The 27,722-nt window shown below is 48.4% G+C and overlaps 3 protein-coding genes, 1 long non-coding RNA gene and 1 other non-coding gene across 8 annotated transcripts; 3 read left to right on the top strand and 2 right to left on the bottom strand.

Annotated features, from left to right (window-relative positions):
- Positions 1-1,260: 1,260 nt before the first annotated feature.
- Positions 1,261-26,518, bottom strand: LOC6736044 (serum response factor homolog). Of its 4 annotated transcripts, none has more exons than XM_002082910.4 (4): positions 24,665-26,518; positions 20,970-21,218; positions 1,969-2,320; positions 1,261-1,908 (listed from the first exon to the last, which is right to left on the bottom strand). In XM_002082910.4, exons 1-4 carry the CDS (start codon positions 25,247-25,249, stop codon positions 1,745-1,747), a joined length of 1,350 nt encoding a protein of 449 aa, XP_002082946.1. In that variant the 5' UTR covers positions 25,250-26,518; the 3' UTR covers positions 1,261-1,744. The 4 variants fall into 4 exon arrangements, 3 of the variants coding, with proteins under 3 accessions (XP_002082946.1, XP_044778517.1, XP_016029443.1); XR_006541578.1 differs by lacking the exons at positions 1,261-1,908; positions 1,969-2,320 and adding exons at positions 3,614-10,565; positions 10,639-10,814; XM_044922582.1 differs by lacking the exons at positions 1,261-1,908; positions 1,969-2,320 and adding an exon at positions 3,614-10,814.
- Positions 3,615-3,688, bottom strand: Trnan-guu. The gene has a single exon. It is a non-coding gene; the product is annotated as a tRNA-Asn (tRNA).
- LOC27208480 lies at positions 8,255-18,049 on the top strand. The gene is made up of 2 exons (XM_039292101.2): positions 8,255-8,393; positions 16,999-18,049. Exons 1-2 carry the CDS (start codon positions 8,390-8,392, stop codon positions 17,190-17,192), a joined length of 198 nt encoding a protein of 65 aa, XP_039148035.1. The 5' UTR covers positions 8,255-8,389; the 3' UTR covers positions 17,193-18,049.
- On the top strand, positions 18,207-18,677 carry LOC123327016. Its single transcript, XM_044922741.1, has one exon. It carries the CDS (start codon positions 18,207-18,209, stop codon positions 18,465-18,467), a length of 261 nt encoding a protein of 86 aa, XP_044778676.1. The 3' UTR covers positions 18,468-18,677.
- Positions 25,663-27,722, top strand: LOC123327110. The gene is made up of 3 exons (XR_006541579.1): positions 25,663-25,754; positions 26,975-27,532; positions 27,594-27,722. It is a non-coding gene; the product is annotated as an uncharacterized LOC123327110 (long non-coding RNA).

Raw genomic sequence — 27,722 nt, 5'->3', positions numbered from 1 at the left:
GGCAGGACAGCGGAGCGGACCCGTGCTGCGACCAGGATCAATATTCACATGAGTTTGCGTGGGTGCGGTTAATAATGAAGCGGCTGGCCGGGACGAACACGGGTGGACGGACAAACACACACATGACCGGGACCGGGACTGGCCCACAAAATGTCAATCAACTCTGCTGGCCATAATCAACGCTAATTGCGGTTCCATTCGCAAACACCGTCGATATCCGAGTTTAGTGACCCACTCAACTTTGACCGGGCCACAGTGAGTGGGATGGCTGTAGTCTTTGATTTCTGTCTCCGCCGTCAACACTCGGCCATAAAAGCCCACATGGCCCAAACAACAACTAACGGCTTCCGGCTGAAGACCAAGTCAACTTCGAAGACCAAGACCGAAACCGAAGCCCACGGAAACCGCGGCGCGTGCCAATCCACCGCCCAGGTCGTCAGTTGTCCACACTTAACCACCGCACAGTGGAAATGCTTGAAGTGAATATTTTAGCCGAAATTTGAATTATTTTGGAACCTAAGTATGGAGAGTGGTTAAGATTTAGTGGTATTTATTGACGCGGTGAGTATATTATCCTAAGAACAAAGAATGAGTAGTGTTTGTTCCACCTATAAAGTTCTAACACTTGAGCAACCATTATTTTATTAAGAAATATTTTATACGATCCCCATAGTACTCCAATTGGTAAGTGGCAACCATTAGTATGTGCCACACGTTGCGCCTTTTGTGGCCTTTTGTGGGCCTCCTGCATGCAAAGTGCCTCCGCCGAAGCGGAAGTACTCGACCCGCGCCCCTCCGCCGGCCAGAGAGATCAATGGGAAGACGGGGACCTGGGCTCCTTAGCCCCAATCGAGGGCCATAAGCGGTAACAGGTGCTAGACGGCGAGTGCGGCTACCTGAGCCGGCGAGTAATGAGCGACGTTTAATTAGGTTAAGTGTCAATAAGATTATGTCGTCAATCAATCAATTGCACAATACCCACCACGGACACATCCATCAAGCGGCAAATACCAAAAGGCATTTTCCGTTGCTCTTTTTGCGAGTGTGCTTAATCCAAGCACTCTCATAGATACACACTACGTATAGTATATATACTAGCAGGTAGGTGTCCATAATCGTTGGGGCGGGCTCTCAGCTGCTTAAGTGTCATTTCACTTGATTGAGCCATGAATTACCTGGCTTAGTTGCCTGGAAATTGGCCAGAAGCATTTTAATTTAAAGGATTAAGCCGGCTGCTTGATAATGAAACACACTGGGGTCTTGGTTTTATGCAAAAAAAGTGGTTTATATGTATTTATGTATTGTATAATAAAACAATATAAACTAGTAACAAAGCAACATGATCTCTGCGATTTAGGAACATCCATATCATCCTCATTTCCATTTCTCATACAATCTCGATATCAGCAGATGCCTGTACGTTGTATAACTTGCAAAACTTTTAAAACTTACGTATGTAGATATGCCGCTGGCATCTTGGGTACCAGCTCAGGGTGTTATCCTTTCACTTCTCCTTGTATAGGTATAAAAAATAGTATATATACGGTATAGTAGATAAGTATGACTTAGACTTAGCAGGCGATCGTCATCCCTGGCTGATGACGCGAAACTTTGGATAGACTTTAAGAGAGTAGTGGGTGAGTAATGGTAATCTCCTGCTGATGATTTTTCCAGATGGTGTGGGCAAGTGTGGATAAACGCAGTTATCAGTTATCTCAGGATAAGCAGTGGGCGTAGCTGGGGGCTAATCGAACTCCTGTTTGATGGTCAAGGGCTTGTCGGCACTGGCATCGTTCTTGGCGGGCGTTCCCGATCCTGAGGCTCCTGATCCAGAGGCTGTTAGCTTATTGCTCTTTATCAGATTGGCTGCCGTGGAGCTGAGTGGTATGGTCACATACTGGTTGCCATCTGCAGGTTAAGTAACTATTAAGTATTGGGACTTTGCTTGGGGACTTCAGAGCTACTCACCCTCTTCGGCGTGCACCTGCAAGTGGCCCGACTGGATGAGCTGCCTCAGCATCTTCTGCGGTATGTTAGCGATCGAGGCAGCTGAGTAGACGTACTTGCTGTCCGCCGAGCCTCCTCCTCCGGCGGCCGTGGACGTCGAGGGTCCGCTGTTGGTGTCAGTCTGATAGTTCAATGCTGGCATGGTTTTGGGGCCAGAGGACGCGGTGGCCGCCGAGCAAGAGGCTGCTGGAGGCGCTGATACCTCTGTTTTGCTGGCCGGCAACTTGGTTGCCACCTCAGCAGCCTCCACCGGCATCTCCACGTCCGACGAATCATCCGACTCGTTGCCCGACGAGGTAGGCGATCGGTCATCCTGGAAGGAAACAAGCAAAGACACCCGATTAGTGGAGTAGACAAACAGTCTGGCAGGCTGATCTTGGGCTAAGCGCAGCTCAGGATGGCTGGGAGTGGGGATCGGCTGGGATCTTCGGTAGGCCGGTGCGCTGTTCTATATGCCAGCCAAGTGCAGGGAGCAAGGAGACGTCGAGATGACAAAAAAAATCCAATATGTTTGAACCAAATATGGCGCGAAATTGCGTATAAGTGCTGGCCAGGCTGTTTGCCGGCACGCATCTCAATGAGCTGGCGTTGCCTTAAATGTGCACACGCGTTAAAGAATTTAGAATATTGATTTCTGGCTCTCCGGCGAGCGGGGTGATCGGCGCGGGGCCGTCATCATCGTCGTCGTCGCATCGCCTTGGATGGGATGGCAGCGAACGCGTCATTTTAATTTTGATTAGTGCTCAACCTCTGGGACGAACAAAAAATAAATCAAAATAATTGCAAACTGTAACAATGCGATCGCCATTTTGTGCGAGGGAGATCGCAGTGGCATTGCGCATACGCCGCGTGCCCCTGCCACATCACCAGCGGACTTCCAATGAAATTGTAGCAGCCGCAGCACAGGCAGCAGAGGCAGCGGCAGCATTTCGCGAAAGGCAAAATCGCATTGTTGCCGCCGACTGCTGACTAAAATGGGCGTCGTCATCATCGTCGTCCGCTGCCAACCGAGCGACTCGTCGACTCGACTTGGCCAGTGGATCAGGCGACCGCCTTTTGAGTGACAGCACCAAGACATTTTAATTAGCAAAACCAGCGACGACAAACTGTCTCCAAGTTGCCATGATACACTTGGCCACGTTGCTGGCGACACCAGCATGTGCATGTGCAACTGTTGTTACGCTCGTGGTTTTCAGTTGCAGCAAGCAGATGCGAAAAAACCGGTGACAACACCAGAAGGCGGCTGAAAGTGGAGCTGCTCATGTAAAGGTTACATTGTGCCCAGGCTTGCATCCACAGCACACACGTACGTATAAGGCTTGAAATAATCCTGGTAATGGCTCTGCTATCGCTCAATAAAAATCAAATTATACGTCTGTTCGTCGTCGTTCTTCCTACATATGTAGGTGCCTAATGTATTCTGTGCTCACGGAATTCATTTGCAGACCTCCCATAGCGTGTGCGATTTCCCTTCACTAATTGCGCACTTTAAATTCGCCACACAAAATCAATAAACAAAGGAATTATGAACAAAAAACATTATAAAAGCTGTTTATAATAATAAATATAATAATTAATTGATTAATAAATCAAAAAAAAGTTTGATGCGCCCCCGGGTGGACTCGAACCACCAACCTTTCGGTTAACAGCCGAACGCGCTAACCAATTGCGCCACGGAGGCTATTGGAAGTCGCCGGGAAAAAAGACCCTTATCTGCTCACTGCGCAGACATCTCAGCTGACATCATCATGGGGGTTGAATCCATTATCAGCCGATTAAACTATTAAGCACTTCTTGCTCTAAAAATAACAGTATGATCTCATTTAAGGGCTGATGTCATAGGAACACTTTATAATGTGCAATTTAATTTGAAATTATTCTATTGTCATTATTTATATATATACCATATACCAAACTGCAAACACAACAATTTCGAATGTCGAGTCAGCATGCAACTGCCAAGAATTTTAAACTATAAATACCAGCTTATTAAAAACATTTAATACGCTTACTCGATGAACAAGCTCTGTAGAAGATTAAAGTGGTTTTAATTTCATCGAGCTTATCTGTTAAATAGTTTATCATCTGGTTCAGATGCTAAATGCCATTTCAACTTGCGCTTCATCAATATCGCATTTAACTTGCGACAAGTTGGGGTTGTCAGCGAATCGAACAGATTCATCGGTGGCTTCTTCTACTGCTGATTCCGATTCTGAATCTGATGCTACTGCCGCTGCCTGCAACTGCAACTTGCCAAATTGATAGTCGTGTGTCGTGCGCAAATGCCGAGCGTGTCTCATTAAATGACAATTAGAGTTTGAGCCTGGCTAAAAGCGAGGCAAAAACACAATCGGAGCGAAAACCCTGGCCCGCCCGACTCTCGAGCCACAACTCCCCACCGACAATTGGCTGGATGGAATGCCAACTGGCCGGGCCAATGGCATGCAATTTATATAAAAATAATGCCTGGCATTGTCTGGCCGATCTGGCCTCGCCAGTGGTATCGAACTTAGAGGCTCGGAGAGCCTGCGACAAATGCAATTATATAGAAATTTGTCTTGCTGTGATATGTGCGGCATGTTGTTGTTGCTGCGGCTGCCGCTGCTGCGCCTGCTGCTGCTGCTGCTGTGTGGCCATCGGCAGCTCCAAAAATAGTCAGTTTGGGAAAGGCTAATAATAAATGTTGGCAATAGTCAGTCAGCGAGTCGTCAAAGCACTGAATGAATGAATTTTCAAATTGGCTAACTGACATTCACAACCAAGGTGGCATTTTATGTGCCCCAAAAGTGAATGCGAGTCAATTCGGTGGCCGCTGCAGTTGCAGTTGCAGCTCAAGTTGCAAGCGAAGTTGCACCGCAGCAGCCACCGTGTGGTGTCGTGTGACCTACACCACCGCCAACTGACTGCGTGATTGACGGATGGCACATTTGCCAATTGATTAGTTGTTTTTACCAAAATGGTTGCTGCCACAACAAAAGGCGACAACTTTGTGGCAGTCAGCACCCGCTCCAATCGCCCGGCCACTCGGAGGCGAAGCCAGAAGGACCGTTCTCAGTTCAGCTGGCCGAGATCGTTCAGCATTTGGCCAATAAACATTTGCATTTTGCATGTTGCTGCTACCGTTGATGCCGTGTACATCTACCGACACTGATAACTTTAAGCCGAAAACAAAGGAATAGCCAAATGTGCTCTCCTCCGGAGCCTCCAAAGTCTCCGGCCTCTGAAGCCTCCGCAGCCAGCGGGCTCCATTGATGCTGGCGCTTTCAATGAAAACATAAAAATAAAAATGCAAATTAAGCCTGGCAAACGAAAGCACTTAAATCTAACGCACAATTGCCCAGGGAACAGGCCAAAGGATAACCGTGGCACAAAGGGGTTTGCATACAAGATGAAATGGCTTTGGGTTACTCCAATTCCGGTGTTTATTGCCCAAACGGCACATCATTGAAATCAACAAACACAATCCCAGTCTCTATGAAAATTGTATACTAGGTTTATTGGATACTAAAGTGGCTTGCTTGCAAGTTTGGGTTTATTTAAAGTATTCATAACATAAACTTTGCAACTTTTCTACATTATCGAAAAGTGAATGGTATTTATTGCCTGACATAAATAATTATAACAAATAAAGAACTGTTCATTGTGACATCTCTTCGTTTCAAGTAAGACATCTTCGTGAACCACTGTCCTCGATTTTGTAGGAGGAATCACACAATCAGAACCACAGGACAGCGGCCACATTGTGAGCAGGAAACGTTGGGGAAAATGTTATGGGTTGGCTGGCTAAGCAAAATGGGGCGGCTTGCCACGAGGAAACAAAAGCAGAAAGCTGAGGCAGAAGTCAGTTGACACGAAGCGGCAACAAGCGAACAACCAACAAGCGACTACCAACTACCAACAACCAACTGGCAACAACGCAGGGCAACAAAAGCGGCAGAAGCGACAACACTGCGTAGACATTTGCCAGCTAAACTCGGAGTCGGATTTGGCCATTTGGTCGTCTTCACAATTGTCGTCGCATCCGGGCCAGGCCACAATATGGAGTTTTAAAGCGTTTATATCCGCAAAGCGAGGCTTTCTGGCCGGCTTTCTGTTTTTGGGCAAATCACAGTTTTGTGCCTTTTCTCTGGTGCGGGTTGCGGTTACACGGATTCACGCGCAAAGAAAGCGGCCAGCAGGAAGTTGGCAGTCGTCTCCAATCGTCGTGAGTCTGCCACAATCGAGTGGCGGGTTCAAATTCATTAGTTCATTTGGACCCGAGAACGGGAAACGGGGTCTCCAGTCAGTTATGATGGGAATTAGCATCTATTTAAATGTCTGGGCCGCATTAGGATGCCACGATTGGCCGGGAGTACGAGGAACGAGCTTATTGTTTTCGGTTACCAATTATTTGGCCAAATTGCGAGGGGTAACCTGCTACTAGTTCACTTAGCCAAATTAAATGTAGATTGCTGTGGAGCATTGTACATGAAATGAAAACCAAACTTAGCAACTTAATCTAGGAGCTGTACGAATATGATTAGTAAAAAGGTTAGCATTTCTTGTGACATATATGTATATAAATCAGCTCGCTCCAATTTCTCGCAGTGCAGCGTCCAAAACGATTGTCCTCAGGCCTAATTATGCGTGCGCCGACAGGCGAACAAGAGGCAACAGGACAACAGGACAGCAGGCCGCAGATGAAACGCCACCGATTAGCCTGTGCCGCTCCCTCCGGCCACTCCTCCCGGTCCGCATGGCCAGGCACTGGGAGGGGATCCCCTGGCCGCTTCTGCAATTTATGATGGGCACTAACAACCGCAAACTAGCCAAACAAATGAAACGGAGTCGGACACAGACCGGCGGCGAACAAACAGTTGAATGGAAATTGCAATTATACGAATACAAGATCTCAACTCGGCGTATGTAAAGTGCCTCCGATTGGAAAGATGGAGGAGGGGTTCGCTGATGTGGGTGCCCAACCAACTGAGTTCGATGTTTGGCTAGATTTAGCCAAGCCAAGCGAAGTCGAAGAAGGTCCCTAACTGAGAAAACAATCTGGAGCCCCTGACAGCGATTAAATGCTGGGAAGCCCATTGAATGCGTGCCATGGTCGCTATAGTTGTTATAGTTTCATTACGTAGTAATAAATCAATTTTTAAATGGTTGTTTTGTCATTTAAGAAACTCATTTTAATTGGATAGAGCGTCAAGAATTGTGAAAGACGAAAATGGAATTAGTATTGTGAAGATAGAAACTGTATTTTAAGTGAGAAATAAATATAATCGCACATTTGGAAATAGCTTTCCAACTTGTAAGACCTAAGTTTATATAACGAACGAGATATGTGTCATATTCAAGTGCAAATATAAGAACCCAATCTGACAAAATTACCAAAATCGACCACAGCCATTACAGCCGACTGCAAGACTAATTGACAAATCAGTTCCAGGGGCTTTCATCATTAGTCAAAGACCAAGCCGAGAACTGTTTGGAAATCATTAAATTGTGTCATTTTACAAAAATGATCAAACACAAAGCCAAGACCATAGATAGGAACGGAGCGTGCCCACGCCCACAAGCGGAATACGAAATATTCGATCGCTGATTTCATATTTTTTGCTCGAGAACTGGTTACACCCAACAACGAAGTACCCGCCGCAGATATCCGAGTATATGCTGAATAAATTCCAGCAAATACATGCAGAGATACGTCATTTTGTAGCAGGTTGGTGTAAATTGAATTTTCATGCCCGCTGCGACCGGGGACCACTCATTTGTTTGCCCATCTGTCCCCACGCAGCCAATGTACATAGGCCCGGCCCAAAATGGACTTGGCGAGCAAGTCGCAAGCGGGTCTATAAAATCTAATACGCACACGAGCAGCCACAAGTCCCGCCCACAGATCGGCGCTACATGGAGGACTATGTGGAATATGGAATATGGGTGCCTGTGCCTAATAGGCAGCGAGAGAGCGCCGGCTTAAGAGAGCCCCGAAGAGAGCGGCTCGAAGGTGCAAGCGGATCGGCCGTATAGCGCCTCCCTATCGCACCCATCCCCATCGCCTTCAGTGCGGATCGTGCTCTTAAGCCCCTCCAAACGGGTTTCTCCTCGGGTTTCTCCGGCTCGGGACTCAAGAGTTGCGACCGCTGGGGTTACGTTTTCAGTCTGTGAGCAACTGCGTGACCCGCACGACGAACGAGGAGCGATCCTCGGCTTCTTGCTTCAGTAATTGAAAGACGTGAACAGTGTGATCAATCAGTGATGACTGGAAAGTGTGTGAAGAAAATTGTACGGACACATCGCAAGATGGTGACTTGAATACTTGAGACTTGATCGGGGTGATCGCGGATGCTGGGAAGGCGATGAGGAAGATCTGGACAAGACCGGCTGGCACCTAGTCATGGGTGAGTAAGGCATACTAAGTGATAAGATAAGACATGGTGTTGCGATGCAACTGTATCTAAGGAGTGGCAATTAGAGCAGATACCTGCACAACTTTAATGGAATACATTAGGTATTATGTATAGATTGGGCTTATATTACTCTGCAAGGCAGTAAACATCATTTCTCCTACCACCTGCTGTATCATATGATCCATACGTTCAGTGGAGCACAGATGGGGGCTGTGTGCCCGGTGCAGTCGTAACCCTTGACCCCTCCTGGACCGTGATAAGTGGAGGCTGGTCGAACAGCTGCGATGCACCGCAAGATAAGCCACTCGGCGAACTGCAAACAGTAGCCCAGCAGGCCGACAACTCAATCACCGGCCCACAATCACACAATCACCCCTGCCGGCTTTGCCCAGTTAGAGGCCCCTGGAATCGAGTACCGAGCACCCAGTGCCCAGGACTGAGTCTAAGCCTGGCCAGAGGAGAGCTGGCCTCAGCCGGGGTGGGGGTTCTGCTTGCGGTTGTGGGCCGCCACATCGGCGTCCACATTTCATAAATCAGCATGAGCAATGGAAATGGGCTGCTGGGGTCGGAGAGGCAGAGGAAACCGCCTGCTGCGAGTCCTGGCTATTTATTGTATTTTAACAACATTATAAACGAGCGTTTAAGTGGCGAGTGTTGGGATTGCTGTTGCCCGTTTTGATTTGTGTTAGAATGCAAGTTCGAAGACAATAACCAAATATCCCCGGATACCGACAAAGCAGCCAGTTTCATAATCAGTCGGGACTGGTAGACTTGCAGACTGGCAGACTTGCCGGCAACCTGGCGACTTGGCATCTTGGCCATTGGCAACAGACCATGGGCAACATGTGGCCCGGCCATAACGCCGTTGTCGTTTGGGCCGGGTCAAATGTCAAGCACATTATTTTTGTACTTACGTACAATAAATATAAAATGCATGATGCATTTTTGATAGATTTTCATGCCAATAAACAAGCTAAACAAACCGCTAGAATGGTGTTTAGGCCAACACCACGGGCCCCACGGCTCCCCAGCAGCGGAGCGGGTCTCCTCCAACTGTTTTGTTACCCCATTGTGTGGGTACATAAATTTCAGACACAAAAAGACCAGGAAGCTGCGTTTCGGGCCCGGTCGCGGTCTCGGTCTCATATAATTTTGTGTCTATGCAAATGTACGCGCTGCATTCGGTTTTGCATTGGCCCAACTTTGCCTGCCTTTGCTCTGATGCTGAAAAATCGACGACGATCGGACGGCCGATCGAGTCTGTCAGTTGAGTCAGGAGTTGGGAGTCTGGGAGAGATCGGGAGACAGGACGGGGTGGACCGCAGGTCGGAGGACCCAGACCAACCACGTTGACGTTCGCCGAACAATGCCTTGTTGACACTGATGGAAAATCTGCGTGTCACAAATATCAAAAATGCCATCGTTAGAAAGCAGGACGAGCCTCTTCGCATGACGGATCCCATATGATCCCGTACCGTCCGATCCAATCTGATCCGTCTGCGGGGCGGAGTAGCTGTCAACTGTCCGCCGAGTTTAGTTATAGATCTTATGACCGATATGCTAATGCCAGATGGCCCCGAACCAAGATTGGCCAAGTAGCTAAAAGATTTCGGGATCAGGAAATCGAAGTGAAGGCGTCGCAAGTTACAAGGAGAAATGAATAAAAAGCAATTATAGCACAGCCGATGGAAATCCGATTCTGTTCTGTAAATTATGGCTATTATAATTAAGATGAGAACGTGCATTTCATAATGCTATTTCATAAAATCCTCCCATAATTTCTTGATCAACTGTCGAGCCGAGCGAGCACTTCTACCCACCAGAGAACAAAACACCTTTGGCCTAATTGAATGCCAATTTATTACATTTATAGAGACAATAACAAATTCAGCTCACAAGAAGCTCTTTAAACAAATATGCCAAATGCCATATAGAAAAAGCAAAATGCGCCGAGAGAGTTGGCAAAAAAGGCCAACTAAATTACTTAACAAGCCGTTGGCTTTCGACGGTGGACAACAGCGACGTCTTTCGATGATTTACTTGTGCGTAATAATGCAACGCCCGCAATGCTGGATCGGAATGGTCGTGGGGCTCCTCTGGAGAAGATGAGGCTGGAGCCCAGTCCGGCAGTCGTACTCCTCCGCCTCGCAAATCGAAGGATGCCTGCGACGGCCAGGTAAATGCATGTGAGAAGAAGTATAACTGGGAATGCGCCTCAATTTAAAATGCGAATTACATTATCTGATCAAATGCATTCTTCAGTGCGCTCCAGGAGGAGCACACACACTACGCGCCGACGATCCACTCCACTTCACTCCACGAGAGGATCCCCATCATGTGTGTGGAGGCCTCTGAGATCCAGAGCTAAAGAGCTCCGCAGCTTCTGGGACTGGAGGCTGCCGGCTGTGGAGGCTGCACAAATAAATAAATTTTAAAATACAAACAAGTAGCGCGCGCAAAAAGCGCCGAGTGGAAAATTCGTGACAGCAATTGTTGATGAGCAGCGTGTGAACAGCAGCAGCCCGTGTCTCCTGTACCATCCCCCATTCGCCAGCCCCATTGGGTATCCCCATCCCCAACCCATCCCATCCATCCTATACCGTCGATAAGTCAAGATCACAGAACACGGGCAGCGCAAAAAGTAAGAACAATGTTGTCCGCCAAACGCGTAATATTGAGCGACTAATAGCTGGGGCTTGACTTGAAAGCGAACGATCGCCGGATCGCCGGATCGGCGGATCTGAGACTGGGAGCTGCAAACTGAAAACTGAAAGCTGAAAACTGGGCCCGTACACCTCCGCAGTCTAATTAACTCCTACGAGCAGCGGCCGCAGTTTTAATTAAGGCGCACACACACTCCACGTTTTGCTCTTTCTATATGTACATATAACCAGAATCAAATGTATATTAACGACCCATAACAACAATAACAGCTAAACAATTATCCACATCGTGGGCAGCACAGCTAAAAGTACGTCGCAACTAAGCGGCCAAATCAAACAGAAGAATTGCACAATTACAACGAACTTGCGGATCGGACGAGAACTTCTTTCTTATGAAAGAATAGATAGATATCTATAGGATATGAGCTACATCAGATTGGTAGTTTACATTTTTGTGCCAGAGTTTCAATTTCATCTATTTAGTAACTATTGTAATTTACTAATTTACGTACGAATAGAACACAGTTTTGATAAATACTAAGCATTTGGAAAGGAAGATGGGCCAGAAATAATTTATCTAAAGATTCTTTTGTGAGTTTTGTGTGTTTTCGAATGCCTTTATTTTCTTCCTTTTATTTGCAAAGTAAAACAGACTTTGGGCCGTGCGTCAAAATACTATTAATAAATACATTTTCGACGCATATCACATATAGTACCCGAAATTCTTCAGCTCCCAAATGAAAATTGTGTGCCTTATCTCGAAGTTGGGGCAATCTCCTCCCGAAAATTCCATCTCGGCCAGGGGCAGTGAGATGCCGAAGTGCGCAAACTGTGCCAAGCCGGCCTCTGCCCACTCCCCCTGCTCCAGCTCCAACTCCATCTGCAGCCCCTCCTCCGACCACCTCCGCCTCGCATAATTCCGCGGGACTTTCGGACGGCCGGACTGTGGACAGATGGACGCAGGACAGATGGACTCGTGGACCGACTGACTGACTGTCTGCCCGACTGCAGAGACATCAATCTAGAAACGGCAGGCAGAAAGATAGCCGGGACAGACGACAGACGATTGGCAACTCGTTGAGAGTTGACAATAATGACGATGGGACGTCGTCTTGGTCGCATCTCTGCACCGCTGCCTCGTTTACTCGGTGACTCGATGACGATGATAGAAAGTAAAAGAACAGAGGCAGCATCTTGAATTTAAACTGCAATTTTAATGAGACGTGGGAAAAAGAGTGGACCGCGACTGCCTGGATGCTTATTTTGTAATTTGTAAAACTCGCACGTTGCCGGCATTAAGGACATGCAGATTTCTCCCCTCGACCAGCGGAGCAGCTCCTCCATCCTCCCTGCCCATCAGCATTTATGGCTATATTTTTAGTGGCACTGCACGAGCAGCAACAAATTAGCACTGACAGGCGGCAAGGAGCGCTCCCGAGACAAAGGACCACCGGCCGAAGACCCGGGCATTGTCCACTTGGTGGCATTGGGCACTAGGCACTAGTCACCAGTCATTGGGCGCAAGGCAGTGGACGGCGGGCACCATGTGGCATGACCATGATCGGCGGCAACTCCAGCCAATTGGACGCCTAGCGTGAGCTTTCTAGGTGGCATCCTCGGCCAGCGGACAGGCGATGCTTGTTAAATGTTTGCCGCCAAAGAGAACGGTTCGGAACAAACAAAATGTGTCGACTTTGCTTGCCACCAGTTGTTGCATGTGGCAAGTCGCTGGTGGCCAGCCAATCCCACCAGCTCCGCAGCTCCGCAAGTCCGGCTCGAAAAACATTCGTGAGCGTCATTTGAATGGTGTGATAATTTTTGCGCCTTCGCTTGGCAGCTTTGGCAGTGAATTAATTGCGTGCCACATTATAAATTTGGGCTCCCTTATTAAGGGTTTCCCCGCATCCACGGAGGGACATCCACTCGTGAATTCTCACACGCCGCAACAGCGGCAAAACATTCCAAAATGCTGTGGCATGTTGCAAACTTGTTGGGTGTTGTTGTCGCCGGACGTGTGGGCATGTCAAGGCGTTGTCGCGTAAGTGGCAGCCAAACCAAAACCAAAGCCGAGTCCGAGCTGCTTGCTGATTTCCAAAGATCTTACGCAAATATTGCGCATACGCCGTGTGGCACTCGCAGGTTTCCCTTTAAACTGTTCCCTGCAGCAGGAAGCTTTGCAAAAGTCTGGGAGCTTGTCGGTTTGTACCATCAATGCCTTCCAACTGTTGTATTTATCGACTAGGATGAAGTGTGATCAATTTTATAAATACTTAAATGTGAACTTCAAGCCACTAAATATCCAATTCCCTGAGCTGTGCCTGCTCGAGTGGATGTATGGAATTACCATATGGAACTCCCGCTTCGAAGCTCCCACAACAACGACAGCAGCAGCAACAACAACAACAACGACCGCCGACAGATACGATAATTCTGCGACTCTTTGTAAAAGCACACAATTTGCATATCAAACGCAGCTGAAAAGCTGAAAAACAACCAAAAAGCAGGCGAAACAGACGCCGCGCAGTCGCCTTTCATAACAGCAAGTAAGCGAAAACAAGCGCGACTATAGACATGTAACTAATGCACGGACAATGTTTTCCTGCACTTTTTTCCCGCTTTGCAAATGCGAAATTTGCGTATTCAGAACGATTCGAAATTAAGTAAATTACAATACGGTACGAGCACGATGATTGTCGCATTCGAAGTGGTTCTGCCTGCATTTGCAGCGCTATATCTGCGCGAAATTATTATGGCAATCGATTTGGGACCACACACACACACGCTGACATCGCGGGAGGCGGCGAAGAAGAGTCGCGGGGCGGGGGAACGGCGGTCAAATTATTATTGATTACTCATACGCCGCGTGCAACGGGCTAATGAAAACGGGCTAACTGCGATGGGCTTTCTACGAATCATCGATAACGCTGACGCGATCGCCAGTTAGCGATAGCAATAGCCAGCAATTATTTTCGTCATAAGTCAGCCAATGTGGCGACGACTTCTCCTTTCCGCTGCACTCGCTTCAGTCTGAACCCGCGACGCGGCTTTCGGCCGCCGACGCTACACACAAAGAAAATACTATATAGTAATATGCATATAATAACGAGATATTCCTGATCGAATCCCATTCTCAGCTGTTTACTTTGCGGACGAATGAAGAGCCAGAGGCGAGGTCTGTAACTTGGCTAATTTCGAAGTTGAATCCCACTTTTTTTTCCAGTGCACTGATGTGGTTGTGCTGGTTTTTTTCGCGCTCGCTCGCCTGTGTGAGTCCGCTCAGGCCGCGCCGTACATATAATTGTTGCGCTTCGCACACAAGCTTCCAAATAAGGGACGGCACATGTGAGCTGAGGAAGCTATAACTATCGCTGCGGGCTACGCAAATCGCTGGCGTTTCCACTTTCGCGTAGATTTCGCGGGAAACCAACGCCTGCCGCCGGTTTGAAGTTCAGCCCGTTGATGCAACCGCCACAAAAGTGGTGCAGTTGTGCCAGGTGGTTGACAAGTCGCCGTCGCCGGTGGCTCAGCTGCCCCAAAAGCGATCGCCGATCAATGGCGATGACGGTGGCGGTGGCGGTGGATGTGGATGGAGTACGGCTGCTGGTGGCGACCAGGAGTCGCCTGTCGTGCAACATATGGCAGCGATGACAACGCATGTTAACAGCTTTTTAAAGTCGTTGCACAACGCCGGAGCCGCTGCAAACGCTGGCAACACACGGCCAGAACAATGAGCCTTCGCCGCTGCCATTGCCACAATTCCCAGGCCGATAAGCCCGCCGAATCGATGTTTATGTGTGTATATCTTTGACCCCGCGTGCCACAAAGGACGCCAAATTTGGCTGCAATCCGATATGAAATGTCCCAAAACTGCAGACAGGAAATCTCACGCGTGCCACCAGCGCTGAAGTTGCAGTCGAAGTGAGCACATCAGCTCACTGGAGCGGATGGAGCTGGAGTATATTATCCAAAAATGCGGTCTGGCGTGCCTTTGAATTAAGGTATCGATTTAGCCTGCGGTCGTTGGTCGTTTGGCCATCCCAGTCCGTCACTTCGGCTCAGTTCAGTTCAGTTCAGTTCGGCCCAGTAATTTTCATTCATTGTTGGCTCGCGCTCATTGTCGGTGTGAAATTTAGCACAACAGCAGCAGCAGCAGCAGCAGGAGCGGCAGCAGCAACATCACCTCACAGCAGCAGCAGCAGCAACTCGCAACAAGTGGCTGCGGTTGCAATGAATCCGCATAACAGACATACAACAAACGGACAGACGGACGGACGGGACCGAGACTCTTAAAATGCGGCAAATATTTCTTGCCGCTGCACTCCGCCACTTGGTTGCTGCTGCTGCAGATGGTGGCAGTGGCACAAAAATACTTTTTAAATGCGCTGAAGCGTCAAGTCAGCCCAGCTTTCAACGGATATACGCACAGGATCAAGTGTTATAAATGTTAATTCGCAAATAATTGCAGCGAGGCTGCGAAGTGAGCCTCGCTGGATAACTTAATCGTTGCCAATCAGAGGGTCTGGCCAGGCTTTAATTGAAAATTTATGGCACTTTCATTAGCGCCGAGTGGGAACGTGGTATTACGGCATGGTTCTGGGCCAACAAGCCTAAGTTTTAGAGAATGTTATATGCGAATTACTATTCACATACGTACGTCTCACCAGATTTCAACATTTCATTGTGGGCAGGAAATGAGCTGAGCAGCCGAACATCGATTGTTGTTAACTTTTGTTGGCCGTGCCGTGGACTGTGGGTAGAGTCGGCTTTTGCCCCGTTTCATGTGGGAAGTCCGCGTGTGCTTCATTATATAATGGATCGGAATCGGAATTGGAATCGGATTCGGATTCGGGAGATGGGCACAGTCGCAATCGCAGTCGCCAGCTCAAAGTTTTGCCTACGAACTTTGGCTACTACCCATGTTTTCTTCTTTTAAAGTACAGTTTGCCTGGAGTTCAGCTCGAACTTGCTACAAATTTATAGATACACCCTTAAGTTCCGGAAAGTTTCTAGTCAGCGGGAAAAGTTTCAACAATATTTGTCAACACTTTATGGGCCAAGCTTGTTATTTGGAAGATCATTGAAAGCCATTAATTAAACAAACAACTAGAAGCGGAAATCTAATTAAAAATTTGCTATAAATTTTGATTTAGTTATGCCTGGCAACAAAAGAAATGAAAGATGGAATGTACGACGAGATTAGACATTGATTGTATTTGAATTCAAATCGTAGCTTAACTACGAATCCACGTTGTTCAAATGGTAACTTGTAGCTATTTCATCCCAACATTTTCCGGCACAATTAGCCAAGCATCTTCGCTGAAAAATCCACACTATGTGGCAACCAGACTTGTAAAAAGAAATATTCCCAGCCATAAATTGGTCAGTGAAGCGGAGCTGCCTGTGCCTATATAAGTATCCCAGGCGGGAGCGGTACGGCGGAAAGCCATAAGTTTCCTCCAAATCGCTGCCTCCGCCACGCTCCACTGAAGGGGCGTTGCATGGGCGTGGCTCGGCGGCGCTAGAAGAGCCACGGAAGAGGGGGCTGGGCGGTCGGGGAAGGTCGCAGAGATTTCGACGTGGATAGCCAAGAATTTTGATTAACTTGGAAAATCAGTGGAGTAAGTCGGGTCGGGCTGGCGGGAAACCACCGAGGCACACAATGTACGCATTATTTGTTTGCATTGCGGCCCAATAATTGCTTAACTAAATGTGAGTCCTGCTGAAAGGCCAAAAGCGCCTCGTTAAGGTCTCAGTCTAGCTTTTAAATAATCACAATGAAAGCAACAGGGCCAAAAGCAAGACAGCCAACTGGCCAACTGGCAAAAAAGAAGAAACGACTAAACCAAAACAATACACAGAAATACAAAACGAATCGAAACGAAACGAAAGAAAAGAAAAAACGCTCACAAATTGTCATTTCTTAACCTTTTCAGATTGCGAAGGCGGCGGCGGAGGAGCAGCAGCAGGAGCAGCGGCATCAGGAGTTGGAGGTTGTCGATGGCCAAGTGGCCAAGTACCAAGTACCCAGCGACTTGGATCGCCAGAAGTTGCCGACTCACAATGTGTGTGCGCAAAGGCTTTAAGAAATGCCGAATTCCAGAAGCTGCAGTACAATCAGTTGAATTAAAAAACGAGCGCACAGACAGAGGACGACGTCTGGATGGGATTCGGATTGGGGACTGGGGATGTGGCTGTGGATTGGGATTGGGATGGGGAGACGGGGTCCCTCCAGTGGATCGCCGGCGATATCATCGCGTGGTGAGCGCGGGCTAGGAAATTAAGAGGACATTGTGGCGGCATGCGGTTAGAACTCGCAGCGGCGGCTTAAACACAAAATCCGCGGAGGAGATTCCTTGCGTGGCTGCGTTGTTGGTGGCTTTCGGACAGCTGGACGCTGCCTGACAGAGGTCGCCCTCGTACGTAATCGACGAGCATTGCAAATGCTTGTGTCCTCCGCCTGCGTCTTGTGCTGCGCACGTGGCCATGTTGCAGGCGCAGCAGCAGCAGCAGCCGCAACAACAGCAGCAGCAACAGCAACTGCGGCCAGAGCCAAGCAGCAAATCATTGAAATGTCGTTAGAGGCTCGAGCGGCACGCAGCGTCGATAGTCAGCGAAACCGCAAAATGCTTTTAATTTCTCAAACTGATATGCACCCGTGCTCCCACCGCCGCGGAGGAAGCCGGGGCCAGAGGTTTGGTCTTTGTTTCTGCCTCGGGTTTTCTATTCCAGCTAATTCGGTGGAAAACGTAATGATGAGGAACTGGGGCTAGAGTTCACAGCACTAGATTTGCCAGGGAAAGATGACAAAGAAGTATTTAGTACAGTAGTAAAAGATAAACATTTCTAAGCCAATTTCATTCGGATATTAAGCACATACACACATGCAACAATCATGAAAAAGAGAAAATGTTTAAATATAGTTCATAACTTTGAGTATAACATCTTGAATAAAATTTTGAAATAAATACGAATCGCAGAAGCCAACAAACTCGCAGTTTTTACTGGTCGGGCTTCGTGGGCGGCTGGGATGATGATGCGCAGGTGAGCGACCATAGAAGGCGATCCGTGTAGCCAAGACACCCGCGCAGACTGATGGATCGCACTCTCGATCGGAGCCAGAAACATACATGAGCTTGTATATATGTATCCATCTAGTGAGCAGCCCACTGCAAGTCGGCAATTAACCTTGGCTGGACAAAGAGTTGGCGGCGGCAGAACGACCTACAGCAGCAGCGGTACGAGTTATGGATTTTATTTTATCAGTCAGCTGGCAGGCAGCTACCAACGGCTACACAGAAAGAACTCGGGGCCAGCTCAGCGATGCTGCGTGTATTCCTTCGGAAGAGATTGTATCTTGAGTGCTGAACTAATGTGTACTGACCACGCTCAAAAGAGCCATTAAATGGGAAAAGGGCTTAGTTAAACGATTTCCCTTCACTTTCGGTGTGAACGCAACCATTTCTTTGTGTGTAGCGCAACAACTGATGACCTGAGCCGGCGTTGGTGTCACACCCACAACATTTGGCTTTCATTCATCGGCCCATGCTGAATGGAAAAACTGAGCCGAGCCGAGCTGAGTTGAGTTGAGTTGAGCTGGGTTGGATTGGCTTGGCTTGGGGCTCGGTTGGGGATGGGGGAAGCGAGGGGCTGGTGCTTGGATCGTGGCACACGTCATCGGGGCAGCCAAGAGGCCAGTGGGGCCTACGCCAAGCTTTTGGCATTGAAAAGTACGAGCCAGAAACGCGATTTGCATGCCAAGCCGGGAGGAAAGCGAGGGGACCGACTGACTTGGCCGGTGGTGCATGACGAGCCAGTGGTGGCTCTGATCGATTTATGAACTCGTCGCCAGCATGGTTGTCATGACGTCACAGAGCCCCCGCAGCCAAAACTCTGTTATTGGGGTCTCTAGTGGAAGAAGCGGAAGCTCTTTGCAACATCGAAGGAAAACAGAAACGAACGAACGTATCGAAATCAGAAATTCATTCATGGAGAGCCGACCCACTCGCCAGTGGGATTACTGCTAGATGGGATTGAGATGTGGGCAGGCTAGCAACTGGAAACGCTGGGTCTGGGTTCGGTCTTATCGCGCTGCTCTTAACCTTGCTCTTGAAACAGCTGGAAATATGCTTGGGTTCTCCGGTTTTGTTCGTTTTATGTTTATTATTTCGTAATATTGCGCTAAATAATATATATATATTTATGTTTCTGGTATGTAGATACTATTTTGTGGTGTTTTAAACATATGTTGTTGATGGCTTACTGGGTAAATTGCTTTAGGGTTATTGGATTTGCGTCGCTCGCACGATCTTTAAATAATAAATTTAACTAGTATATAAGAAATTAATCAGCTTTCTGTTTGACAGAAAAGTGTGTTTCATTTTTTAAATTACGTGCTCTTGAGTATTTTCTCTAACGAAGTAAACATTAAGTTATAAATAAAATTAAAATGGATACGAGAGAACTTGCTTTGAGCTGTCTTAATTTGGTATTTAGGTTCAAGTATGGGTACAATAAATATTAGTAGAAAGGCGAAAAGCGAACAGCTCAAATGTGAGTAGGAAGTGGCCATGTTGCACGCAGCAATTTGGAACTGGATTCTTTCTGAGCGATTCCTCATGCAACACTCCAGTTAGTAGGGGTCAGTAAAAGCCAATCGGATCGATCGAATAAACATAATACAACTAACATTAGGCTAACGAATCTGGAAAGTACGCTTAACTTTACGGAGCACGCTCATCACACACGCATTCACTCACACTCAGGAAAACGGCCGCCGGCGCCTTCGACGTCTATTGCTTTATATTATTTGCTATCAACTTGTTTTAACTAAGTTTCGTAAACGCACAGTAGCTGTTTACACTCTAGACTCTGTACAGCAAATCCTTGCGGAAAGTATCCCGCTTCTGCTACTTCTGCTACTTCTGCTAAGTTGTGTGTGGTATTGCACTTGCGGCTTAACTTTAAGGACTAACTAAGCAGTCTCGGCTGTGTCTCAATGTGTCTCGATGTGTCTCTAGTGGTCTAGTTATCTAGTGGTTCGGTAGAATGGCACTGGGTTGGAAGCTGCAGCTGGGGGCACTGGGGCTATTGCTATGGGGAGTACGATGTACTGGGAAGGGCTGTAGCTTGCTATGGCACAGTCGCCTTTAAGTAGAGTCTTGACTAGTATACAAAAAACGTAAATACATGTAATGTAAATTAATAAACACAAACACTGCTATCTGCGGTAAACAAGAACAAAACGAGCGGCGAGATCGTATTGGCCATGGATCCGAAATACGGACTACGGAGTACGCGTATCGAAGTTGCCATCAAGCCATTTGCTGCACTTTGGATCTGCTAAACATATCAACTGCTGTCTAACTAACCGGGCTTGGTCTTTGAGCGGGAAAACGTCGAGGAGCGGTCTTTACACTTTAAAGCAATACAGAATTTTTAAGTGGTTCAATCATTTTGGTGTGGTCTATGGAACTTCGTTAACTAGCCTCCACTTAGCGCTATTGGAAAGTAAAAGCCAGATTGCGAAGCTCCGTGGACCATAGCATCCTAAAAGCCTATCTTAAAGGAACTGATAAAGAAAGCTGTAGCCTGAAGAGGATCACCCCCACCCCTTCCGCTCTCACCGCACAAACCAAGTCCCGGATATTGCCTAGGAATCCTAGCCAGAAGCCTAGCGCTGCGCATGCGTGTGGGACATGTGCGAGTGCGTCGAATGCGGCGGCGGCACGTGCGGCACGTGGGCGTGGTGCCCGTGTCCGCCGTACTGGGCGTGGGAAAGCGGCGAGGCCTGGCCGCCGCTGTAGCCCGACTGCATCAGGCTCTGCTCGAGGCTGTAGTGCGAGGGCGGCGCCGGCGGGTGACCCAGATGAGCGTGCCCGTGGTGACCGTATATCAATTGTCTTACTTTCGAGTCCTCGTCGGCGATGTTGTAGCTGAGCTCCGTCTCCTCGAACCCGGTGGCCGACATCCGTTGGTCGCCGCCGCCCACACTGGGCGGATCCGGCGAGTTGAGGCAGGTCTGGATGAGCTGCTTGCCCGCCTCCGAGGTGATCATCGGCTGCAGCTTGCGCGTGGCAAATGTGTACACGTGGCCCGTCTCGCTGGCCACCAGCAGCATCACCTGCGTCCCGGTCAGCGTGGACAGCTCGTAGGCCTGAAAGTGGAGGGAGAGCAGAGGATCGTGGTAAGTACTCGATGTTATCTGAGTCTGTATCGCCTATCTGGGGATTGGGGAAGCGTGTGTGCCTCTGTTGCCCGAGCGGCACATAAATTTCCCCACCAAACTATGCGATTATGTTGCAGCGATAAGGCGCGTTAAGCGGGATCCCGAATGTGCCGGACTCTAAATTAGCAGAGATGGCAGCGTGACTTGGGTAGCTTGAGTTAGCCAGCTAAACCTGAAACCGAACTATAGTATTCCAAACTTCTAGCTAAAAGTAATTCCGTGGTGAGTTTCATTTCTAACAATCTGAAGATTTATCTGTTGCACTACTTAACTGCCTAGTTACCTATATCACTGTATGGTGTCACATAAGCAATCGTGTACGTTTTGTAAAACATCTTTAATCCCCAATGATCACGGCCAACCCATTTCGAACCTTCATGCCAGAGAAATCGCCAAGTCAGGCCCTTCATTCCCCTGTTTTTCTCACAGCACGCCCACGCAAAAGACCCAAAAGTCACGCAAGCATCGCGATGGAGCTCCGTGGTGGATGTGGATTGCTCCCCGGGCCACAGACCGTGTTTCTGCACATTAGACGGTAGCCTAAGCTGCCTATCAACAGCTCGTAATTACTATAAAAGCGATAAAGTCGAGTCAGTCTGGCTGGAAACAGTTTCTGCTGCTTTTCCGCCACTTTTGCTGCCGTGAGTCGAAAAACACAGCGCATAAATAACTGGCCGACCGAGCGAGAAGCAAACGCTCCGAGAACATTTATTAATATTAATGAAATTGTTGTACACATTGTTGGCTGGATTGCGATGTGGATTGGGTATTGGGTATTGGATACCGGGGATCGCATCGCACCGCATCGTATCGGATAGGATCGGATTGGATTGGGCTACCCCGTCCCTGCCAGACATCGATTGGCTGCCAATTTTATGTGTAACATGTGTAAATGCAAACAATTGACACGGTCCGAAAGCGGAATCTGAATCGGATTCCGATTATTCTCGTTCTGATTCCGATTCGAAATCGGATTCGGATTCTGATTCTGATGCTGCTTCTGAGTAGGTGTCGATTGTGTGGCTAGGAAGGAAGGCTACTTGGGCACCGCGAGAGGCCAACAATTCATGTCAATTTGAATTTCGAACAAAGACAAAAGGACACGACTCGGATTCGGGCGAGGATTGGGGTACAAGCGCGTTGACAGGACAAGAAGGCAGCCCCAGAGACCGCGACCGCGACCGCGACCGCGACCGCTTCGTCCAGATGGAGAGTCATTTGTTAGAAGCCGATTGTTGCCTGTTTCCCCCGTATGTGGCAGAGGCCACAGCCTGTTGCATGTGGCCAAAAGGCGAGCCGACGTGGAGCCTCTTGGCCCGGCTTTCTGGGGCTTATCTGGGCACAATCTGCCGACGAGGCTGCGGCCTAAGCTTCCGTGCTGCAAGCTGGCCCCGAAACAAACAATTCCCAAGCCCAATCCCCAATCCCAATCCCAGGCCTCGTGATTTCAATTTAACACCTTTTGGCGGCATTTTGCGCCCGACTGCCCTTTTAGCCATGGCCAATTGTTGGGAACTTGTCGATGGCTTCTTGTTCGATGGCCGTGCATTATGCAGAAGCCAGAAGCGAAAGCTGCGAATCGATCGATGATGCGGCCCACGCAATTAGGCTGGCCAGCAAATGAGATCACTTGTGGACATTAGCTCACTTTTCACTCTCGTCGCCTTTTTTGGCCTTCTGACCACCGCCACCCACGCCAAAAGAGCCCCGGCTCTCGGCCAGATCGAAATGACCAAAATTGGCCAGTGGAAAGCATGCCAGCAGGTTGGCGCGACAACTCTCTGGGCCAAGTTCATTGGCCGCAATTTGTTGGTTGGCTGCTAGGGATTCGAATTGGGATTGGGATTGGGATGGCGGATTGCAGATTGCCCTGCGCTTTTTGCTGCTACCGCTGGTAGCGCCAAGTCAAAATCCCATTGTCTGCCTGTCAACTGTCCGCCGGCTGGACATCGATGAGGGACCGCATCAAAGTCACCAAAACGATATTTTTTTGGAACGCATATTATGGAAGCGGCCTTTTGTCCCGGGCGTGCGCCTGTCATAAGCTCGGCCCCGAGAACCCACGTCCCAGGGGTCAAATGTTTTGGATACCCTCATCGATAAGGAAACACCATTTCGGGATCAAATGAGATTGGATAAAGAGGAACAGTTTCCTCTAATCCAAGAATCATAATAGGTTACTTTGCGACCTAATGATAAAAGAATCTAGTTTCTGAGGGAGTAAATTCAGTAAATAAATTGGAGTTATTAAACATAGAGTTTATACTTGACATTTTGTTGCCATTCTAGAGTGCAACAAGCTAAACGTTTTCCCAAATCTCCCCTTTTAAATTTAAGAGCTCCAACGTCTTTGTTTTTGGCCTGCTTGGGTCAAATATTTCATAAGATTTTGTGTCTTGGGCAAAGATCGTGCTGAGATCGTGATTTAGCGCCGCGATGTTGATGCTTTTTGTCTGATTTTGATCGGGGCTTGGTTCAACTAGTGGCCAGGGAAGTCTATTTCAGAAATGTGAAAAATTTCATATGCGGCCCCCAGATCGATGGAAAGCAGCAGGAGCTAATGCAGTGGCATTATGTAAGTTTGCGTGTGAAAATTGGTCATTTGAAAATGCCAAGGCAACGTGGCCAGTTGCAGCGACTTGTGGGCCACCATCCACAAGGAGCACGCATCAATTGTTTCGGGGGAGGAGTGCTCCGTGGGCAGGAGCCTCCTTTGAATGCAATTGCGGCGGCAAATTAACATTTTATGAAGCCGAAAACAAAGGCAACGCGGAATCGTGGGCTACCCCGCTTACACAACGCCGCCAAAGCGGCCAACAGTTGGCCAAACAGACGCGATCTGGCCAAAAGCAGAGGATCTGCGGCTACTGTTCTAGAGATGAGCAGAGGAACTTCGCGGGCACAGTGGTTCGGGTTTTTGAGTCTTGAATCAAATTGTTTAGCATTAGGTTTGGGATCACATCCTATAAACAATTTCCAAGTAGAATTTGTATTGGACCAATAAGCATGCTTCCAAGTGGAAGCAATTCTTGGTAGTGGTCACAAAAGAAAGTTGAATATTTGAATTAGAGTTTTCAGATGGTATTCTTATTGGGTGCCAGCTATCCCGACCACTGTGCCGATGGCCAATTGACAATAAATCCCCGCTCTTTCCGGAGGCAGAACAATGCCAGAGCTCTGCTGGATTCCGTCGCGACTGAATCCCCGAAGCATTTATTAATTGCACATGCGCTGGAAACGTGGCCCAATGTCAACATCCCAATTGCAGCGCCAATCGTGGCTGGAATGAGGATTGGGATGGGGTTCGATTTCGGTTTCGGGGTTGGGTTGGGAATATCGATGGGGATGGCGTAGGGGTGCTCCGGCGATCTTACCTTCTTCATGATGCCCGTCTTGCGCTTGGAGAAGGTCGTGTAGCGACGCAGCTTGTTGTCGATGTATTCCATTTTGATTTTGACACGTCCCTTTGTCTTTTTGCCGTTGGCGGGCGGAGACTTCTTGTTGGGCAGCGGGTTGTAGTTGTCTACGCTGTCGTCGACGGCTCCGCTGGCCACGTTGTCCAGTCCTTGGAGGGTAAGTCCGCCGGACGAGCGGTGGTGATCCTCGTAGCAGTCGCTGCCGGAGCGCTTGAGGCCGCGTTGCTGCTGGGGATGCTGCTGCTGTTGCTGCTGCTGCTGGTGTTGCTGCTGCTGCTGTTGTTGCTGCTGCTGCTGCTGCTGGGAGGCGTGCTGTGGGCTGTGGAGCGTTTGGCATTGGGGGGCAGGGGGTGCTCCTGCCGCGGGATTGGGGCGCTGCATCGGCGGAACGCCGCCCATGTTCTGGAGCAGGCCGCCGGAGGGCGGGCGGCCCGCCCCCAGGGCCGGGTTGCCGTACATGTCCGCCGGATCCGCCAGGCTCAGCCCGATGCTACTCATCGAGTAGTTGAGATTGTACCGCGAGTCACCTCGCGTCGGATCCATTCTGAGGTAAAAGTTCTCCACCGTGGAGCCGTAGAGATCCAAGGCACCGCGCGCGTCTATTATTGCGTTTGGGTTTCGGGTGCTGGGAATCTGAATATCTAGAATCCGGCCGCGGCACACTTTTCAGATCAGATCGCTTTATATTCCAAAAATAAAACCACACAGAAAACACTCAACGCGCGCGTTTCGCTGGCGTTTTCGGCCTTTTCGACGGCGGCGGGCGCGTTTCTAGGGCGGTTTTTGTGCCCGTCTGCCTGGGGGCCAAGTTCTCAGTCGAGGAAAACGCTATAACTTATTAACAACCCGGGTTTTTTGGCCAAGAACGCGAATTTAAGTTTCTTAAGTGCACGCACACACTCACGCGCGCACACACACAGGAAAACTGACAGCTGACAGTCCTGCAGTGTTGGAATGCGGCGGAAGTCCAGGGATGCAGCGCTCGTGTGTTGCGCAGTGTGGTCGCTTGGCGGGAAATTTGAATTTTGAGCGTAGAGTGGAGTTGCTGGTTGGTTTGTGTTTAATTTTTAGGTTCTGGACCGCTTGTATGGCTTGTTTCCAATGGCTTTAAGTTTCTTTATGGCTTTTCATTTAAATGTAGTTTATTGTTTGCTTGCAGTTCTCTTATTATTCTTTATTTAACTGTTGTTGAGAGTTCTTATCTTTATTTGCGTTTTAAAACTTGTGATTTAATTTTTAATGTTTACTGTGTTATGTTTGTTGAACTGGTTTTGGATGATTTACCAAATCCTTTCTCGCGTCTTGTATTTGTTGTGGTTTATTGGGATGTTTTTTATTTTCTAAAAGTTTTCGAAGGTTTATCATTGAAGACGTTCCTTTTCACTGCTGGTTGATGGTGCTTTATTTCTTTGATTATGGCCTCTATAAGTATTGAGCTCCTTAAGTCTTCCGCTGGCTGTCTCCTTGTCTCGAACTGATTGCATTAATATCCGTTTTTTGTTAAATTTGTCCAAGTTTTCTGGTAAAAAAAACGCCTAACTTCGTTTCGACTTCGTGGATTTATTGCAGTTATGGGAAATATTTGTGTTTTTGTTTGTTCCGTATGCGTTGCAGTTGGTTTGCTTATTTGTCGCTAGGCACTTGTTTGGACTGTTTACTTTATTTGTGGCGATTTTATTGTGGTTCATTCCAAATACGAATTCGAAACGATTCGACGGGCTAAACTTGCGATCGATAGCTGGCGTTCGTTGTTCTTCAGATGGCGTGCAAATACCTAATAAACTTCAGCGTATTTCCACCAACGATGTTCGCTCGATATTCCAAACTTGGGCGAACCGGTTTCCTCTTTTCCTAAGAGCGCCGCGCTCTCTTCGACTTCGATCGCGAAGAGCGCGTAGTACATAAAAACAAACCCCAATCCCCCATTCCCCGTCCCCATCCCCACCCCCGTTCGGCGTCTTCCTGCTGCCGTCGTTCATTTTGCTGGCTTTATGGCTTAATTAATTAGATGGCCACGCCCCCATATGCATACCCATTCGCTGCGCATGCGCACACATAGATCGTGGATTTGGGATTCATATGGCTGGGTGGCTCTTTGGATCTTTGGCTCTTTGGCTCCTCCCCTTGGAAACTCGTGGTTGAGTTCGGTAATTACATACGTGGCGTTTCGCCTTATCAGCGCTGTTAATTTAGTTAATTTGTGATCTTCTGATTTTGTGATTTTCTTATTGCTGCTGATTTTGTAATTTCTTTTGCGACATTTCGCAGGCTGAGCTTTGCGGGCATCTCGTCGAGTGCCCAGCCGCAACAACAAAAAGCGATACACTTAAACTATGCCAGGAATTTCTTAGCCCCGCCAATATGGTCAGAATGCTCTAGAGGATTTGCGTGGTGGGCCCACTTGTACACAGGAGCACGAGTATTTCGCCATGTCCTTAAATAGAGGTTCGCGGAATGGGCAAAGGGGCGGAGTGGGCATGGCCACGTGCAGCGACTAGCAGATAGCAGCAGATATGTATATAGTAAGCGCAGATAAATCGATACACTCACTGCGCCCGATCCGCGATCGAAGATGATGCATTCCCCAGCTGCAAATGGTCATCGTTGCCTTTTCCAGCCATCGGTGTCGTTGTCGCCAGCTTGTCTCTTCCGCGAATAAGCCAGGTCTTCGTCTTCGGGTCCACTCCAGTCCAGGTCCCGTGTCCAGCTCCACGACTCCGACTCCGAGGTCGACTCCGATATCGACTAAGAACCAGGACCAGGACCACAGCCAACTGCAGCTCCGCTCCTCTCGCATTTAATTAGATGGAATATAGGAGCTCGATGGTTTGTCTACCTGCCCGGGCTGCCTAATGATTTAAATTAATCATAATGACTGTCAAAATAGAACGTTTGCCGCTGCCAGCGGATCATATAAGGATCGATCCACGCAGCGGGCACCCGATCTTCTGGACACTAAGGAAAAACGGATGCCACTTGGGTCACTTGGATCTGAATGAAGCCTTCACCTTGTATT

Source organism: Drosophila simulans, chromosome 2R, assembly GCF_016746395.2.
Source record: "Drosophila simulans strain w501 chromosome 2R, Prin_Dsim_3.1, whole genome shotgun sequence".
In the NCBI taxonomy this organism is placed as follows: Eukaryota; Metazoa; Arthropoda; class Insecta; order Diptera; family Drosophilidae; genus Drosophila; species Drosophila simulans.
The sequence above is the reverse complement of the archived record's forward strand: the minus strand, read 5'-3'. Positions and strand labels throughout refer to the sequence as shown.

Excerpts from the sequence above, each read along its gene's own strand:
- LOC123327016 (XM_044922741.1), top strand. The coding sequence starts at position 18,207 with ATGTATCCATCTAGTGAGCAGCCCACTGCAAGTCGGCAATTAACCTTG.
- LOC6736044 (XM_002082910.4), bottom strand. The coding sequence starts at position 25,249 with ATGGATCCGACGCGAGGTGACTCGCGGTACAATCTCAACTACTCGATG. Across the intron at positions 21,219-24,664 it reads AGACGGGCATCATGAAGAAG|GCCTACGAGCTGTCCACGCT; the intron begins GTAAGATCGCCG and ends CTCCACTTTCAG. Across the intron at positions 2,321-20,969 it reads TCGCCGACGAGGACTCGAAA|GATGACCGATCGCCTACCTC; the intron begins GTAAGACAATTG and ends GTTTCCTTCCAG.